General features: G+C 44.7%; 1 protein-coding gene across 3 annotated transcripts in view; it reads left to right on the forward strand.

Annotated features, from left to right (window-relative positions):
• CAMK1D (calcium/calmodulin dependent protein kinase ID) overlaps nt 1-19,955 on the forward strand; it is a 208,770-nt gene that overhangs the window by 179,421 nt on the left and 9,394 nt on the right. For all 3 annotated transcript variants that reach the window (XM_068189489.1, XM_068189487.1, XM_068189488.1), the window contains exons 7-10: nt 6,847-6,959; nt 8,669-8,747; nt 17,567-17,654; nt 18,168-18,306. In XM_068189489.1, the coding sequence (XP_068045590.1) occupies nt 6,847-6,959; nt 8,669-8,747; nt 17,567-17,654; nt 18,168-18,306 (419 nt within the window). The remainder of the gene's footprint in view (nt 1-6,846; nt 6,960-8,668; nt 8,748-17,566; nt 17,655-18,167; nt 18,307-19,955) is intronic.

Genomic DNA, 19,955 nt, shown 5'->3' on the forward strand with positions numbered 1-19,955 from the left:
TGTGGTCTTATTTCACTTGTTGCTTTCACAGGTGTTGCTGGGGAATAGGGGTGAGACAGTGCTAAGCAATGTGTACTCCACACCCACTTTATGAACACTTCTTCAACAGGTGGAAGATTTTAATCTTCTCCATAATCTTTCCCCCTTCCTAAGCAAAGCTGCTCTTTCTGCAAGGTTCAGCTCTGTTTCCTGCTCTGTTTTCCAAATCAGCATGTGCTCAGCTTGTCAGGCAAGGCATGCACACTCCTCAAATTTAAATTCCCTATTTGCTATACAGGGAATTACCGGCCCAGAAGGCTTAAATCATCTCAGTAAGAATGAGTCTCTATGAATTCCTGTTTGCAGGACAAGGAAACCTTTTCAGGGTTTCTGTGCTTCAGGTAATAAGGTCTTGATTTGTATTTTGTACAGCCCAAATAAGTGGCAATAACGCATTGCTGTAGAAGGAGCCTGCTAATGTCTTTGCCAGATTGTTACAGCTTGGGTGGGATTGGGTCTGAGACCAAACCAGCTCTTTCAGTGTGTAAGCCACATCCTTAGCTCCTGTAGCAGTCAGCAGCACTCCTGGGCTCCCTGTGGTTAGCCCCCCACAGCCCATGCCATCAGGGGCCCTGCCCACTTCAGAGTCACTGGGCACCTCAGCCCAGCCTGAGTGGATACAAGCAGCCATTCCACCAGGGTGGGCTGTTCAGTTGCCTAACCTTGCACATTTAGTGCCATGCTGGGGTGTCCAGGGCAGCCACATGGATTTGGAAAATGTAACACATTGCAGAGACCTTCCATCTGGAGAGGCAGATGGATCCAAGCCTGAGACCATGGACCATGTCAAATAGCACCAGATGCTCGTGCTGAGGTGACTGGATCACACCCTGCTCCCTGCTCAGAGCCCTGCTTCCACAGCATGGATTCATCTGCTTTGTGGTACATTTACATCACTCTCCAGCCCTCCTTGACTCCATCTCTGCTGAGTGCAATGTGATCTTAGAAACCCAGCCCACGTCTCACGTGTCCTAGTCTCGGTCTGGATGTCATCCTTGCTTCCAGGAATAGCCAGAAGTTGCAGATGTCTTAAGAAAGTGAAAGTCTGGAATACAGTAAAAAGAGAGGGAGGAGGAGGAGGAGGGTCCTTCCCTAAACTGCAGGGAATAATCCCTGGTGGGATGTCTGATACTGCCAGTGATGGGCACGGGTTTAACACGTTGGTTTGTGGCCTCAGCAGTGCCACACCACCAGAGGCAGCAGTGCCAGCGGGGGCTCCCAGTGTGACATGGCACTGAGATGCCACAAGGACCAGCAGCACAATGGCCTGGTGGAATGCTGGGAGTTAAACCTGCCCTGAGCAGGAGTTGCTAGCTCCAATATGTAGCTGCACCCATTCGGATATGCCATTTCCAGCTCCACAACCAGCACAGCTGGAGCTACTTGCACATGCCTAAACCAGCTGGAGACGCATTTTTGCATATGGCAATCCAAGCACAATGTCCTGCTTCATCTCCTCACCTCTCCCACAGATCCTCACTGCCACTCTGGACAGACTGTTGTCATTTAAGAAGATGGAAACTCAAAGGAAACCAGCATAGAAGTCAGGCATGAATTAAAGATGCTTTGAGCTAATATTAGTGCAAGTGGTTTGAGTGCCTCCAGGCCCAAGCTCAGTCTCACTTGAGAGCCCTCAGTTTATGACACTGCAAGAACAAACTGTTTCTGTGGCACCGATGCTGTCGAGAAATATTTGTTTCCGTGATATGCAAGGATGTCTTGGGAAAGAACACTTCTGTTGCAGTGCCAGTCTGTAATGCTTCTCCTTAATGACAGCCAGATTGCAGAGGCCCCACCAGTGGAGCTTTTATCAAAACCTGTTTTGCATGAGAAGTCATCATTCACAAAAACTAATTTTAGAGCCTGAAATTTCCTGTTATTCCAGTTGCAGTATTTCTCAATTTGAAACAGCCTCACTGTTGAGCTTGGCCTTCCACTTATCACAAGATAGTTTTGATAATGTGTCCAGCTTTAAAATATAGAGCATAAGAAGAGCAAGAGACTTCACTGGATTCCCAGCAGCTGGATCTGGGGCCTTTCTGGGTCAGATAAGGGATTATAAAAGCTTGGGGAACTAAAATACTGATCACATGCATACCTTATCTAGAGAAGATTAAGTTAATTTATGCAAAAAATAGAAAATCATGTTTTGAAGCTGGAAAATAACCTGGGGGCACAAAATGCTCTGCTTCAGCCCATGGTTATTCATAGTCTTCTGCAATAGGTCAAACACATTTTGCCTTGAATTTTCTTCTGCTTCCATTCACTGTTTGGACAGTGAGTTACTGGTTTGTTATTGTTTATAAACAATTGCCTATCTGGAGATAAATCTTGGATCATACTTTCACACTTTGCTGCTGAGCTGCTTTTGATTTTCAAGTAGATGTGCATGAATCATCAGTGATGTTTGTATGGAAGGATTAACCAGGGACAGTGCAAAGTATATTATGTAAAAAGAAGTTTCCACCATCACCCTAGGAGTCATCCACTGGGAAAAAGTGGTCAGTCATCTTTCCTGCTTTGCATCACACACAAGCCTAAGCAAAAATGTGAGGAATTACTTACTTGTTCAGCACTGGAAGGAGAAACAGCGGTGGCTGAGGATGCAGGCATTTTGGGTTGCTCAGGAAAACTCAGCTAGCATTGGGAAAACAGCCCCAAATTATCATCTCTTGTTGCTTGCTTCTTAATTTGTCTGTGATCCCCTGTGCTGATATGTCCTTGTCCACAGCTTTGTGGGGACACCAGTATCAGCCAATATGAGGGTCTGTTCACAAAATATACAGAAGAAATACATGTCTTTATCCCTATAAATAGCACTTGGATGACTTCCCACACCATACATTTCAGGTCTTTGAGCAGCTAATGAATTCTTTGTTCCAATCTAACTGTAAAATTGATTGTAAAATTAACCCTGGGGCCTCTTGTGTTACAGACTGGACACAGACCATGTGAATGAGTTGTTTAGCCTTTAGTATCCCCCCCAGTATGTAATGGGATCTTGCAGGGGTTTGCTTTCTCTGCCTGGTGAAGACAAGATGTTCCCACTATTCCTCTTGTGCTCTCAGGATCACTTTTAGAAATGATTTCTGGCAATATCTTTCTCTTGTACATCCACCTGTGTTTTTCTTATCTGCATCCCATTATTTTTAAGGCAAGACTGGGAATAGGAGTTTAGGGGAAAATCTGTTGCTTATGTGATAAGGTTGCTAAATAATTCTGAAAACCTTTTATTTGGTGAAACTGCAAGAAAATGATGACAACTAATAGCTGCCTGAAACTCCCCCAGGACAGTGCAGGATTTTTTCACATCGAAGACAGAGGGGTTATTTTTGCATTTCTGCATATCTGAAGAAAAGCAGCAGAACCTCTGATAGTGAGGTCATTTTATTCACACAGAAATGTCCTAGCAGATGGAAATGAAGTCGGTGGGATGTTGATTTTGTAAGAATTAACCAAAAAAACTCATTATGGACTTTGGAAAGTGGCCCAGTTGTTGGAAGTCCAGCAAGATTTCCTCCAGCCATAAATTGCAAGATAGGCTGATTTGCTGGGGCTTTCCCATCCCTTCTGCAAAGCCAATAATGTTAAATCTTAAGTAACAGTAAAACTTCCATGTCTTCCTAAGCTCTGTTTTTAAGGGAAAGGACAGCAAGACTGTACATAAAATACCTATGTTTTGGCTCTCATCCCTGTGCCGGGGTCCCCAGTGTTCCCCTCCCACATGCCACCTCTTCTGACCTACAGAGCTTGCTGTCTTCTCACCTGCTCTCTGGTGTAGTCCTCGTTGATTTGCCTCCCAGAGGAACATCCTTGCATCCCCCTTTGTAGGATGTTTATCCCATCCTTGGCCAAGCCAGGATCAGCCCTTGCCCTGGGCTCACTCAGCTCTCAGGCGAGGGCTGATTTGGGGGGATCTCCCTGCCCATGACCTGTAGTAGCAACTAGCACTTCTCAACCTCTTCCTAGCAAGGGAAAAGCTGTGCCAAAAGAGGCTGTTTTCTGCCCTGTGCCCATCTCCTGGCAGTTCTGGTGCCCTCCTGCATCACCCTGTCTCTCCTTGTGCATCAACAGGGGCTGCAGTGCCCTCCTGGACACAGAGGCTGATTCCCCAGACGTGTAGATACTCCAGCCATGCAGAGAAGCTGGACTGAAAGGCTCTGGAGAGGCTGGGGCTCTTGCTGAGACTCATATCTCTGTGCTCCCCCCTTGCAGGGGTTGTTGCCCTCCAGCTCTGTGCTGCTTAGCAGTTTGCTCCTACCTTTTGCTGCCACAAGTGCGTATAAATCACAGCAGTCCCAACTTGTGCTCTTGTACCTTTGCCAAGGTAATTAGTACAGTGCACATTTGAAGAGAGTTATTTCTCTCTCCAGAGCAGCCTGCCAGTGCCTCAGCATGCACAGCACTGTCTGCTCGCCTTAAAATGCTTTATTGGAGCACTTTGGGTTTGTCTAAGGAAAGTGCTGAGGAAGGCAAGAAATTAATGAAGGGCTGTCAGGCTTCTTAAATGCAGCCCCCTGAGTCTCACAGGGAGGAGGGGACAAAGCAATGGCTTCAAGTGGGGTTTCTTTTGGGGGGGGGAAGGGTGTGCTTTTTTTTTCCCTTTTTCTTTTTTTTTTTCCTTTTTCCTTTTTTATTTTTTTCTGGGTTTTTTTTTCTTTTTTTTTTTTTCTTTTTTTTTTCTCTTTCTTTTTTTCTTACCTGGGCATCTCTGCCCCAGTGCTCATCCCACCAGTTGCACCACTTGCAGTGCTGGTGTTGTCAGCTCCATCATTTCCACTCAGTAAAGCACCCAGAGTCTTGAGAGTTGTAAGAAAAGAGGAGAAAGGAGAAAATCAGTTCATGTGCATCCCACCCCAAGACTGTGGGATGTGAGCACTGACAATTATTACACTAAAAGAAGTAATTTATAGGCTCTTCACAGATAGCAGTAGAGCTGGACACTGATTGTGGATCCAGTCTCTTCATTAAGCTACTAGATGTTTTCCTGTGTTGTCCGTGTACATAGTGGTTTTTTGGCATTTGCTTAAATTCAGCATTTTTAGGGACCCTTCTCATACACCACGTGCACCAGGGGGTTTCCAACAGGAGCACCCAGCCCCACACACAAACACGTGCCCATCAAGTAGGTGCAGAGTCCTGCTCTGGGCATACAGGCTTGTCTGGCATGAGGTTATCTTACTGGTTTGATAACAGCAGTCAGCCAGTGGGACACAAATGAGGACTGGCTCACCTGCTCTCTGAGATAAAGAGAGAGATTTCTGGTCCAGTTGAACCACAGCCGGTTCATTATCATGCTGCAAATTTCAGTAGAGTTCTCCTGGGTCAGTGTGGATGTGATGCAGATCAACATCTCAATATTTAAATTATTTATCAAGAACACTGGCTCTTCGGAGCTAACAAAAACATTGCTCCTTTCACCCTCAAGTGTTGAGTTGGTTCAAATAACCTCCAGGGCAGCCGGCTGGCTTTGGCTTATAAATAACTCAAGTATTTAATTTCTTGCAGTTTCCCCCCCTTGCTCTGCTGCTGTTTCTGAGCTAGATCTACAGTCTGTTTGTAAAGGCTGGCTCTCTCCAATTAAATGCTTTATTGAGGTTGATTGACTCAGAGTTAAACTGTAGGAAAAACATCATTTCAATACCAGTAAAGTATGTGAAAGAATGATTTAGACCACAGAGCAGTGATAAGAGGAGAAAAATGTATCTTCTCTACACAGAGGCAGGAAGGGCTGTTTAGCTGTGAGCAGGATGGGTTTGCTAAAACCTTGGGCCAGCCTCAGAGGTAAATGTGGTACTTAGCAACACTGGTGTTAAAACTTGAAGAAGGGTTGTCTCTGCTGGCATGTCTGTGCAGAATGGGACAGAATACTGCCTGCAGCACCAGCTGGGTGTGAGGGATCTCTGACACACGAGTTTTATCACTGCACTTGCTTAATGCAGTGCTAGATGTGCTTTCCCACATCCAGCCCTGCCTCAGCATCGTGGATGTCCTGCTCTGCAGCGCTGGGAGGGTGAATGTATTAGCTCAAACTAGGCAAATAATGTTCAATGTCCTGCTTGTCCTGGGGCTGGGTTTTCTGAGAAGTCTGGTTATAAACACTGAAAACCAGGACAGGACTGTTGTTGGCCTCAGGCAAGGCAGGCAACTGGATGTGGTCAACAAAATCACTTGCAGGAGTGAGAAAGGGAGAGGCTCTCCCTGTGTCTGCAGCAGCAGCAGGTCCATGTGCAGCCCGCGCAAGTGCTGCTGCAGAGGTTCATGGGTTCCTGGGCATCCTCCTCACTGTGCCTGGGGACACAGAGCCCAGCACATCCTGCAGATGCATTATGCCCTCTGCCTGAAAGCTCTGCACGGCTCCTTGTCCTGCTTTGCACCAGGTCTTCTGGATGTGCTGAGGGATTAGAGGGACCGATGCTCTGTGGACGTAAGGTTTAGCTCATGAAATCTCCTCTTAGCATTTGTACAGGAGAGGATGGCAGGGGTCATGTCTGTGTAATAAAACTATTCCTCTGGTTAAACACTCAAAAGCATGCAGAGAGGGGCCAGGATATCTGCATGAGTCAGCATGGGGTCAACAGCACCAGGCTTCCAGGCAGAATTCCACTTGTCCAGGGCAGTGCACATCTTCAGAAGTGGCTTTACATGTCCCTGAAGAAACTTCTCTCATGGTAGCACTTGCCTGCTTGAAAACTTACTGGGGCAAGCCTTAAGTGAGAGTTTCTTCTCCTTCTCCCTCCTCCCTTCTTACCTTCTGGACAGAGATGGGTCCAGTGGTCACCTCTCTCTTTTCTTGTTCTCCATCAGGCTCTGTGGATATCCCCCTTTCTATGATGAAAACGACTCCAAACTCTTTGAGCAGATCCTTAAGGCAGAGTATGAGTTTGACTCTCCATACTGGGATGACATCTCTGAGTCTGGTAAGTAGCTACTGCTCTTTAAATTGCAACAGCCATGCATGCATCTGTGCCTATTGCATGCATCCCCCTCTGGGCATGAAAATGCACCCTCCATCACGTGCAGAGATCCTCTTAACACCAGTGGGAATGTGCATTTCTTTTGGCTCAAATAGTCATGGGAGTTTGTTTCTGCAGGAGACAAATTAGGTCTGTCAGTCACACAAAAAGCACTAAAACATAGCTCCAACAGCAGATAAAATTGGCAGAAGACTGTCCCAAGAAGAAAAAGCAGCTTAATTTCTTCATTGTGTCCGAATGAAAAGCAGATTGTTAATGTGTCATTAATAATAAGGTGGCAAACGAGTTTGGCTCTGTTGCCGACACTTCACTGCAGCTCCAAAGCAAGTCCTCAGTCAGTGCAGCAAAAAAGCAAGAAATTAATGGCTTTCAAATGAGGCAGGTAAGCAGATCCAGAAACTGGAAGGACTGTCCATGGGGGTGGATGTTCCCCACCCGGTGCAGGAGACATCTAACCCACAGTACCCACCTGTCCCTGCTCCAGTCTGCCTGGCATAGGGGCAGATACCCCAAATGTTTTACAGGCAGATGTTCCTAAGGGCTTCTGGCTCCAGTGTGGGTCCATGTCTAGGGGTGACAGCAGGGGACATTCAGCCCTGCACCTGCATGTGTCCCTGACACACTGTTTAGTCTCCAAGAGGTCACCCAAGCTCAGTGTCCTTGCTCTGTCCAACCCAGGGAAACATCTGCAAATTCATGCAGAAGAAGAAGTGAATTCTAGGAATATTCCATCACGTAAAAATATCTCTATAAACACAGTTTTCTGATTTATTAGTGCTACTGATTGAGGCAGGGGAGATAAAAATTGAGTGTTTTCATTACAAAGATGATTATATATTCTCTTATCTCCACACAGAGCAACATTTTATGCTGCTTACATCTGCAGTCCAGATATCATTATGATGGATTGCTCAAAAATATATGTGATGAGAAGTTTTTTTAAACTAATAAGGATTTTCAGAGAAAACATGAAGGTCTGCTGGCAGACCCTTCTGCCTTGTGGGGGAAAGTCCATCACCTAAATCAGCACAAAGATTTTCCTGCCATATTTGGCTTTGCTGTGGCTCCTTCAGCTACACTGTCCTGAAACTGCTGGATGCACGCCACGCTGCAGTCTCCGTTCCTTCCCTTATAATGTCGATTAAAAGCACACTGCCTCCTGCTCCAGGGAGTCCATTTTCCTTGCTGAATTCCTCTTGAACAGGCAACATGTCCTCACAGCTGTTCATGTGTGTGACTGCTTGGAATGAGCAATGTGAAGCTCCTCTTACTGTGGCATCTCACCTCCTCCCTCTCCGCTCAGCTGACCAGCACATCCAGTGCATGTGGCCACATTCACACCACTAAGATGATGCAGCACGTGGCTGACCAGGGACCCTAGAGCTGGCAGAGTTGTACTCTGCTGACTCTGAATTATCCATCCTACTCCTAAATATACCTGCAGGAGTAGATGCCTTCAGCTTTTATCTGGTACACTAAATAGGTTGGATTTGGTCCTAAGTCACTTCGGTTCTATCTATACTAATAAATGACAAATGACCCAGGGCTGTTTTCTTGTGCTGTGGCCAGATGGCAATTGGTAGCCTGATCAAGTGCTGTTGAATATGGCATCAACTCTATTGCTTTCAATCATTTTCTCCTTTTTTTTGCAGCTAAAGACTTCATTCGGAATTTGATGGAGAAGGACCCTAATAAAAGATACACCTGTGAGCAAGCAGCACGGCACCCTTGGTAAGCAGCACTCAGTGCTCTGAGCAACCCTCAGGACACAGAGCACCTTTTTACATTCCTGCATGGAAATGATTTTTCTGTCACATATTGTACCGACCTCTACTACATAACTCTGTGCTTTTATTCTTACAACCCCTGCCTTTGTCCTCCAGATTTTCCTGGAAAACTGCAGTGGACTTTAATCTCATGCACCAACCTGTGTAAGGATTAGTAAAATGCTGAGTTATGTATGTTGACTGTAGTGCAGCAGTGGGATGTGCCAAAATGATTAAAGTGCTTTGAGTTGAATGATGCCTTTGCATATGAGTGACTTCATCAGCATTACCCAAGGTTTGTGTAGCTGGGACAAGAGTGACTCATGTACTTTTGACCAGCCCTGAGTGACTGAGAGCATCATCACACACTACCAGCTGCACCCACACATGGGCTCTGGATCGAACTCTTTTAGGGTAGGGGACATTATATAAGCAAGGTGAAGTATTATTTTTGATGTTATAATAGCTGCAACAGAAAAGAGTTATGGCATGACATTTTCACCCCAGGTGTGCATTACACTCTGTTTTTATACTATCACAATTGCCCCAAATGCCACTTCTTTTTGCATTGTCTGTGTGACAAAAAGGAAATTTGAGACATGAAATCCCACTTTTGAGAGATGAAAAAAAATCCAAAACTGGTTCTAAACGATACTGACCTGAGCCTCAGGAAATTAAACAAGTCAGTATTAGGCATACAGAATAAACAATGAGAATGCAACTCCCAGCAGGGAGTGAGGTGACCATTTGTACAACTCAGAGACAGATTTTCCAAAGCCTTACATCCAAGATACACAAAATGTAAGCATCCAGCTTCTGGCCCTGCTACATCTGTGTTGGTGGCTGGAGTGCAACAAAGAAACGTGGCACTTGTAATACACACAGCTTCTGGGCCCTCTGAAAGGAACAAAATGATAAAAAGTGTTTTCATTCCTTTTTTTTTTGTGTGTGTGGTTTTGTTTTTTTCTTTTGCATGTCATGGCCAAGGGCCAATGGAAACTCACAGACTGCTACATAATTTGTACTATTTTCCACAGAATCTAATTTTCCACTTAAAAACAACCCCCCAAAAAAGGCTTTTCCCTGTTTCTGTGGCAGGGGGTCTTCTTCTGCCAGGCTGACTTTGCCATCCAGTGGTTCGTTTTCAAGACTTCAGGTTCTGACACAGCTCCCAGCACAGCTCAGGGTCAGCCTTTGACATGTCAGACATGCAAATGGCACAGCAGAAGGGAGGCTGAAAATATTCACCATGTTGGCACTCCAGACCCTGAATCCACCTCCCTTTGACACAGCAACAGCATATGCCAGGGGATTACAGGACAAAAAGCAAAAGCATGGAGGTTTCCAAAGCTATGGCTTCAGACCTGCCTCTGTCCTCCCCAGTGTGCTCATGAGCAACACTCCATGTCTCATTCCCCCTGCTCTGAAGAGCTTCCTGTGACATGGACACTGCAGTTATGGACCTCTCTGCAGAGCTGTGCAGTGATTTGTTTTGGAGGGTTTGGTTCCTGTAGTGATAAATAACTTTTTGGTAATCATGGCTGCTCACCCAGATGTTATTTTGGAGTTAGTGATAGGATCTCCTTTTGCCAAAGCATTGCTCAAGGAGCATTTTCCACCCAGATTCCTTATGTCAGGAAATAGTGAGGGGTTTACTGTTTCTTTTCTCATTCTTGCCATTAGATCTGTGCCAGTCCTTTCCTTCTCCTCGAAGGGAGGGAATCTTTCTCAGTGGAGGAGGAAGAGAGTTCTGTGATTTGTCTCAGTGGTCAGCTGTGTCCTTCTCTCAACCTGCGTGTATTTAAGTTTCCAGCAGCTGCAGGCCTGAGTTCCTCTCTCTCATGGTTGCATTCAGTGTTGCAGCAGCTGGAGACAGGGGTGCACATGTGCAGCCTGCAGAGAGAGGCTACCACAGCTTTTGTATCATCCCACACTTCCTTTTCAGACGAGCATGGATTTCTCAGCACACATCCCCGCTAGCTACATCACCTTCCATAGTGCCAAGAGAGCATCTTTGTGTGTTATCAGAAGGATAGAGGTACCTAAAGCTGTTGGCTTAGTGGGAAGAGATGATCAGAGCAGGCTGAAGTGGTCCCATAAATTATATGCTTTTGCAGAGTGCTTGCACTGCAAGCAGCCCTTGATGGCATCTCATAAAAGGTATTTTTTCTTGTCTGCACAAGCAACATAACTGGAGAAGCATCTTTGAACCCTAGAGCTCTCATGAAGTGAAATCCTAATTCCACTGAGGCTAATGGGAGTTTTGCCAGACTTCAGTGAGAGTTGGAGTTTGTCTCCTTGTTTCACCAGCAAAACACAGGCCTTCCTGGGTCACTGTTGCTGTGCAAATGGTAGATAATTAATATAGTGATGGTAGATAATTAATATGGTGAGGTGGCTCCATGCAGTAGCATTTAGCAGCTCTCCCTTTGTCTTCCTCCTGTGAAGTCTTCCTACGCAGTATGAGATCATTGAGATCCTCACAAATTAGGAAGAAATCTATCAAATCATGAATAATTAGAACATTTTTTATAATCTGATTGTGCTAAAAGTAGTTGACTGGGCATGACATGGCTACCTGGCCATGAGATTTTGTTGTTTCAATGTGTAGTATTCGTGAAGAACAAACTGATTCTAAAACACACCTTTTATTTTAATCACCATGTTTTCATTAAAACCTTCCAAACAGGGCTTACAGGAACTGGATCTTGCAAGATATTACATTTGTGCCTTTAAGGTTAATAATATCTTTGAATTTTGTGAAACTATTCCAGAATAGACAGCTATTCACATGATTAAATGTTTGCACAGGATCAGACCCTTAAAAAAGTCAATACTTCTTCCCAATGGTCCACTTTTCTGCAGTGTATCTGCTCACCACATGCCTGCATTTACGTGATGTCTTGCTATTTATAATCAACTGGCCTCGGTAGGGGGATGGTATGTTAAACTCAGAGCTGGCAGAAAAGGAGTCTAATAATTGCAGTGAAGAATGATAGCAGAAACAGTACAAAATGTGAGACTTTTTGGTATAATGACTCCACCCCTGCGTGTCCGTTTATACAAATTTCTCCAGTTTAATATACAGGTGACTTAAGCTTTCCACTGGAAAAGTTATTTGTTTTATAATGTATCTTTCAGTGAGGTTTGCACTGTTTATGGGGTGTTGCAAAGGTGCAATGTTCTGCTTAGCTTTTCCCACTGTGACTTTTCAAAAAGGACATGGAAAATGCAGGTAACAAAAGAATGGGGTGATTTTGCTGCAGCTTGATACATTTTAATGCTTCCCTGGCTCATATTAAAGACAGCAATTAAGTTTATTAAATATATTGCCATGTCAGAGCCCACATCCTGTTTAGGGCAGTGGCTCAGTCTGCAGTGGTTAGGGGGGAGCTGCAGAAACCTGCAGAAATATTTATTCCAGCTGTAGACTCACAGAAACATAGAATATCCTGAGGTGGAAGGGACCTACAAGGATTATCGAAGTGTGCTCCTCATCAGGTCAAACTAAGTCCTGCAGAGCCAAATCCAGCCTCCAGGGAGGGAAAGAAAACAATGCTCAGAGGGTGAGGACAAAGCCCAGCAGTTAGGAAGCTAATACAGAAGCTAGAATGGCTGCCATGAGTTTATTTACTCTGTCATGCATTAACCAAGTGAACTTAAATGGGATTTAAAACTGTGTGCTGAAGGCACTTAACGGCATCAAAGGCAATTTGGGGCATCTAAATTAAAGGATGATTGATTAATTGCCTCCATATAGAGACTGTAAATACATAGACTGTAGAAGGGAGAAGGAGCTTTTGGCACCAGTTAGACCCCAGTGTCTGCAGGTAGGAGTGTGGTCCTGGCCTTTCCAAACTGCTTGTGCAAAGGGAGAGAGGATCCTTGGGATGTGCCAACGTCCAGCCACGCCTACACTGAGGAATCACAAAGCTCTGGCAAGGACTGAGCCTCTGCAAATTGTGACCATGACCCCAAGTGTTTATTATGTGCCAGAGAGCACAAGCCAGATAATAATTTCCACCCAGGGAAAGGACATGGTTTACAAAGAGCTCAGTTCTCAGACAATATTGTTTGAAGTGTGAAAAGGCCTTCCTGAAGGGAATTGCTGATGTTTACAACATTAAATCAAACTCTTATCGAGTTCATCCCCACACTCTATTTACTTTGGAACATCACTGATACAGTGTGTGTGTGTATTTATATACATGCATGGATGTGTGTTTGTGTGCATACTTATAGAAGAGTTATGATCCCTCAGCATTATCCATTACAGCTAACTCCATGTTTCCTGTCATCATACTCAGAAGTATTTCCAAGCACTTTTTGGCCAGCAGAGCATTTGAGTTGGCTGCCTTTAGAAGGAAGGTTCAGAAAATAGTGGTAGATAAAAGGCTCTGCCTGCAGTTGTGGGCAGGGAGGATGAGAGAGTCATTTGCTTGTAGCATGCTAATGAAGAACTGTCCAAAAGGAAATTTGCTGGTTTTGTCTTTGTTGGAGGTTCCTCTCAAAGCTTAGAAGTGGTATGGCCAGATAAATTGGTGTGATAAGTTTGAAGTCGGCTAGAGAGCTAAAATGAATTAAATACTATGAAATAATATTTGGTCATTAGATTTGATTCCTCTCATGTGCAGGATTAGATTTTTCTTATGGTTATTCATGAGAAATACCCTTCTTAGCTTCAGGAGATGTGTTTGGGATGGGGAGCCATCATTCGTGGTCTCTTGGTATCCAATTCTATGCATTGAGACAGTTATATATTTACAACTGGATGTAAAACCAACTTCAACAAGAAGTTCCCCAAAGCATTGTTAGGATGCAGCTGCTTTCAGCTGCTGCAAAAATGGGAATGCTGATAGAAAATCCATGTCTCACGTAGACTAATCAGTCCTTGCTTGGTTCTGGGTGATGCTCAGCAGGATAACAGATGATGCACTATTCTGATTTGTTTAATTTTATTTTTGTATATGTATGTGGTAGGTAGAAGCAATGTCTTTTATTGGGCCAAGTAGAACAGTTGGTGAAAAAAACCCAAAAACTTCAGAGCTAACATAGTTAATTTCAAAGTTAACTGCAAAGCCAGAAACTATTGTTCAGGACTAGATAACCATCAGTCTGATTAGCTCAAGTTGATTGCAGTTTCTCAGTGAAAATGGAGCTGATTTCTAGAGGCAAAGTATATGTTGTGCTAGAGAGGGAGGGAGAAAGAAAGAAAAAAAGAAAAGTACTAAGGTATTTTTGTCCTAAAAGGAAAAATGAGATGGTTTATAGCCTGTGGACTTGGAGAGTTAGGGAAATGTGGAAAGGAAATTATAAATGCACTAAAACCAGTATCTATTAATTTCATTCTTTCTCTTCTCAGGGAACTAATGTTCATTATTAAATACATTTGGTATAGATGTGAGGATGCTCGTGATAGACACCACAGAGTAGATCTGTGTGCCCAAAGCATATCTCATTTTCCATATCTACCAGCTGAGATAAAAAACATGTGACTTCTCCCTGCTCACCTCCACCTCTTTGTGTCCTGAAACCCCCATATCTCCAGCAAAGCACCAACAGTGAAGGGATGATAACACTGCTCTTGTTTTCCTGGAAGTAAAACTATATTATAAACACTATAATTCCACGAGTATTTCATAAAAGTTACAAAACCCTCCAAGTGCAAAATAGAGTCTGAAAGCACAGTGCTCATGTTACAGCATCCCAGGATTAACAGGGTAGCTCTTCAAAGGCAGAACAATCCCCCTCCCAGCTTTGGCAGCTGAGGCTGCATTCTGAGCCACACCGTTCAGCATACCAACACTTGTTTGAACAGCTCCTGCTGCACTAAATTAGCCCCAGCAGTGCTGTTATTTTGCTCTGATTAGAAACTATCATCTGCAAGGTGCTAATGTTGTTGAAAAGACCTAAGATGTAGGATGGTTCCACTGCTGTAGCATCTGAAGGCTTCACAGGATGTCTCTCCATCCCCTTGTGAAGTAAACAAATATTCTTCTGCCTATCTGGAAAAAACCCAAATACCAAGACTTTTTTCCTGGAATTACAAGAATTGCATAGTGAACACAGAGTTAGGGGTGGTAGAAGGCACTTTGTGAACTATTGGAACCAGAAGTTTCTTATTGAAACCACCAGCATTGCAGAAAATGATCCTTAAACTAAAAATAATAATAATTTAAAAAATAGCCTCTGTTGGAGCTACACGCCCAATCAAAAGCTTCATATTACAAAAATGTATTTTCAAGTCCTTGTGGAAACTGGCAAGAACAGTCTTCTGAAAGAGCTTGCAAGGGCATCATGCCTCAAGAACTTGTTCTATCTATGTTTCCAAAATAAGATTTGGCAGGTGGGCAACAGCATCAGTTCTTATAGAGTTTGTTAACCAACTTGTTTGTAAAGCAGAATGCATCATTAGCTTTGGCGGAAAAATTCCTTTGCAAGTGAATTTTCTGTCTTGGTCTCTTTGATCAGTTACTGAAGGGATGGTTTGGCTTGTAGTTTCTTCTGAGATCGGTAGTGTAACAGCCAATACTCCCAGCTGGTGTGTGCTGAGGGCACCTGCCTTCACCAAGGAGGTCTTTGTGGACAGAGGAGAGTGCTCAAGACATTTTGGAGTGACTCTGACTAGTCAGGAATTTACACTCCCACCAGGAAACTCTGCTAGGACCTGTCTGGGAGTGTGGACTTCTTGGCATCCATCAGGGTCTGTGCTGAGCCTGGCAATATTCACTGTGCAGGACAGAGGATGGAACAATGAACACGATAAACCAGATAGTGCCTCACAAAGATTTTGGTCACCTGGCCCCAGTGAGAAATCCAGGAAATCTAACTTGCCTTGCTGTCAGTGAGAAAGGTGATCAGAAGGAATCATCTTCAAAGAAAGATCTGAAGATCATCCAGTTTTCAGCCAAACACCTCCCTTTCTCTGTCAACAGCACAGGGACCCAAGAGAGGAAGTCAGGTGCCATTTGGGAGCTGTGCTTTGCCCAGTTCTTCTGTCTGCTTGAGGCAGAGGCTCCATGGCAGTGGCAGTGAGACAGGGCCCTTCCCAGCTGGGTGAGCCCTGCTCCTTCCTGCCTACAATCCTGCTGGCTCCAGGACTCTTGAATAACCCAATAGAGATGAGCTCAGCTGCAGCAGGATGGGATTGGTGTGTCTCCACTCTTGGGACATGAGGATTTAGTCCTTCCTCCCAAGGGGAAGACATTCCTCTCATCTCTCTGATGAAGATGCTGGGAGATTGTTGTCAGCTGGAAGGCGGGCAGCAATTTGGAGAAGGCTGGTCTCAGCACTTAGATGTGCCAAGGGCATGAAGGCAGAAAAAGCAGCATGTCCTTAGAAGAAGTTTGGAATGATCTGGGTAAAGGGAAAGGGGTGTCTCCAATGCATGGGACACATAAATGGAAGCAGCAGGCTGGGGTATGTAAGCAGAGTTTTTTTTCTTTTAAAAGCACAAAGCAATGCTGCCATTCTGCTGCCTTAGTTGGGAAACAGAGAAAGTTTGGGTGCCACCCTCAAAGGAAAATGTGGACTAGCTGGAGAAAGTCCAGAGGAGCTCACTAGATCAGAGGATTAGAAAACATGAGTTATGAAGAAGCAGTGAAAGAATCAGTTTGTTTAGTCTAGAGAAGAGAAGACTGAGAGAAGTCATGATAACAGTCTTCAAATATATGAAAGGATGCTTCAAAGACAAAGGGAATAAACTATTTTCCATGTCTTCTAGGAGATAGTGAGGCACTGGAATAGGTTGCCTGAGGAGTCTCCATCTTTCCAAGATCTTTAGAGACTGGTTTGTTAAATATTTGTCAAAATGATTTTGACAGAGCTGGGGTGGGCAGAAGGATTAGATGACTCCTGAGTCCCCCGGACCTTCTGATTATCCTGCTGGAGCTCCTCAGTCTGGGAGACTCTGCTCCTGGTGGATTATTAAATTCCTTATCATTTTTTATCGCTAATGCACGTTGTTTTTCTACACTGCGGCTAAAAAAATGATTTCTGAAAGTATCACATACAAGGCAATATTTGCCTCCTTGTATCACCTACATTAGATGGCACTAATTACCCCAGCACATGGCCCAACATCAGTGCACTGCGATGCCTGTTCTTCCAACAGATCTCTTGCCTTGAGGAGTTAAATGAATCAATAAAATCCCCTCGAAACAACAGAGTTTAGATTTGAACGTATCTTTATCTGTTAAAGAAACTGTGCAAGATCAATCAATTATTTTAGGTTCAGTATTGCTCAGTTAAAGCTCTTTGTGCAGCCTGTGCTGCTTCAATGAGTATCCATGTCTCTGCTTTACAGTAAATCTACATTAATCATGATGAATGACTATGTATGTTGCAGGGTGGCAGGAAAATCTCCAGTACAAACAGAAATCAGACAGGTTGGAGTGCCTCTGGAAGCTTCTGCATAGCTGAGCTAAAAGTAGTCTCAGCCTGTTGATGTTAAGTCTTTGGATGTAAAGAAAAAAAGAGTAGAATGTTTTCATCAGGGGCTGTAATGGTGATAGAAAGCAGCCAAGCACCAACAAAATCAGCCCATACCTCTTTGTAGCTGCCAGACTTACAAACCTTATCTACACTGGCTTTTATTGCCCCAGATTTTCCACCGCGGCTGCCAGCAGAGACAGCCATGGGAAGTTTGAGCCTGTCTGTGAATGAAATCGTTGTCACTGCAGGTGCAGTCACACCTGGGAGCAGCCTCTCTGCCGAGGGGAAAAAGTAAGAGTATTCAAGGGGAGGAAAAGATCTCTTACAACGTGCCTGCTCTGTCCATTTCAGGATCGCTGGAGATACAGCACTCAACAAAAACATCCACGAGTCGGTCAGCGCTCAGATCCGGAAGAACTTTGCAAAAAGCAAATGGAGAGTAAGTGACCTGTCCTGAGGGGTGACACTGACTCACAGCTCTGCCTTACGGCCACCCCTGCGCCAGGGCAGTGCTTTTGTGGCCCAAAATTGTGGTCAAAATGGTTGGTCCAGGCTTAGGTTACATGACCCTGCAGGGCCTCTTATACAGGATGGTGTTTGACAAGTACCAAATGTAAAGAGTTTGAGAAATGGAGCTGGGGCTGCCTGTAGCTAAAGCACCCGTGGCTTTTGGCAGGTTGGGGTCAGCGCCATGCTGGGACATGAAGAAATGCCTGTTGGGGCAGGGATGGATTTGTCAAATATGACTTTCCTGTAGGCTGCTGCATCCCAGCTGAGCACTAGGACAACAAAGGTTTGATAACGCACTTTCTAGTTTCGAATTCGGGAAAAATTTGAAAGATAACAGGCTTATTCCCTTCTGACACTCTGAGCAGCCAGGAGAGGAGCACAAATAACCCTTCCGCCTCCAACTTTTTCTCTTCTCAATTTCTTTCCTGCTGTTCTCCTGCAGCAAGCGTTCAATGCCACGGCAGTCGTGCGGCACATGAGGCGGCTACACCTCGGCAGCAGCCTGGACAGTGCCAGCGCCAGTGTGTCCAGCACCCTCAGCCTCGCCACGCCGCTCCCCGACGCAGCCACACGGAAAGATTGTGAGTAGCCATCATCCCGGGAATTCCGAGCAAATCCACGGCATCCCCATTTTCCCCTGACCCCCAGGCTGCAGTCCTCGCTGCCCATAGTTTTGGCTTTCTGCAAGCAGGTGTTTAAAATAAGGATTTGAAACAGGCCGCCATTTTTTGGCTGGCCGGAAAAATTGTGTTGCAATTGGAAAAGTTGATGCATTAAAAAAAAATGAGGTTTTGTCTTGGTGATTTTTGAGAGAAAATCACAGTTTCTTGTGGAGAAAAAGGGCTTTTGCTTGGGAAAAAGACCCAGACCCCCACAGCAACAAAGTTTTGTATTTGGTTGAAATTTGAAAAAGTTTACTCCAACTGTTTATGTTTGAGTTTAGAGTATTATAATATAGCATTTTTCTGTAAAAATTGCCTTACTTTCCCTTTCCGTGGAGAAGACTGATCCTGCCAGCCAGACCCAGCTTCTCTCTTCCTAGGCCAAGTTAAGTTCCTGCATGAAGAGGTTCATTTGTTTGAGCAGGATTCAGACTCTGTGCGCCACTGTGCGACTTGGCCCTCTGCTATGTTTGTTTTGTGCTATAATTGATATTTGCAAGCTGCCCACTGGACTCAGAAGTTTGGGATGTATATTTTTTCTGAATGCCAGGGAAGGGGACATGGCAGCAAAGGGATTATTTGGAAGACAGAAATGCATCCTTTGCAATGAAGCCTGTTTATTCTCTCGCTTCTGAGCGTTTCTTTTTTTCTCTCCTGTCCATCTGTAGATATTTTATATAATGAAATGGAGGGATGTGGATTTTACAGTTGGGGGGTTACTTTAAAGTGCAACACTGAAAAGGAATGCTTTGCTGTGGACTGAAGTAGTCATTTCTAGACTGTACCTTGCACTGTCCTGGAGCTGAAAGAACCTATTGCTCAGGATGGATCTTCTGGAGCAGAAGCTGCTCTCTGCTTCTGCCACCCCTGCTCGCCACCCCCTGCTCCTTGCTGAGGACATGCCTCCAGCCACAGTCCCGGTGGCTCTGTGTGGAAGCTGTTTCCTCTTGCTGCCATGGGCATGGTTTCCTTCACAACTCAGGGGGGTTCTGCCTTCTGGGTACTCTGTGAGATGCTTTTTCAGCCTGTGCTGTGGCTGAACCAGGGGAGAGCTCCCTTCCCTCTGGATACTGGGCCTGGTGGGGATTCATACCCAGTGTCCAGTTTGTGATGCTCAGTGCCAAATCCTACAGCTGCTGCCAAAAAAAATCACCGTACTCCTGGCACCTGCAAAGGAGTGATGCTGACCATCCTCAAACACTTCCAACCATGCACTGGCCATGCAGCAATGTAGAAAACCCCCACTGTGGAAATGTCCCTTGGTTTTGGTTCCTGTTTCAGTATGGCAAGGCTGGACCTCAGTCAGGTCTAGAGCATCTGTTGAATGCTTTGCTGCTAAACTGGTGGGTGATTAATGCAGTTAAATTGGTGAGTGATTAATCTCCACCTGTCCATTTGATTAATCTCAAATGGTGTTAATTAGTGGCAATCAGTAGTCTGAAAAGTGTTAAAACATGAGTGAACAGAAAGAGTGATAAGGCAAAGAAATCTGTTTAATGACTACAGAACCCTGTGCAGAATCCAACCATATTTTGCAGTGGTGAAGTCAACCAGGACATGAAGGATTA

The sequence above is a fragment of the Anomalospiza imberbis genome, chromosome 5 (assembly GCF_031753505.1).
Source record: "Anomalospiza imberbis isolate Cuckoo-Finch-1a 21T00152 chromosome 5, ASM3175350v1, whole genome shotgun sequence".
In the NCBI taxonomy this organism is placed as follows: Eukaryota; Metazoa; Chordata; class Aves; order Passeriformes; family Viduidae; genus Anomalospiza; species Anomalospiza imberbis.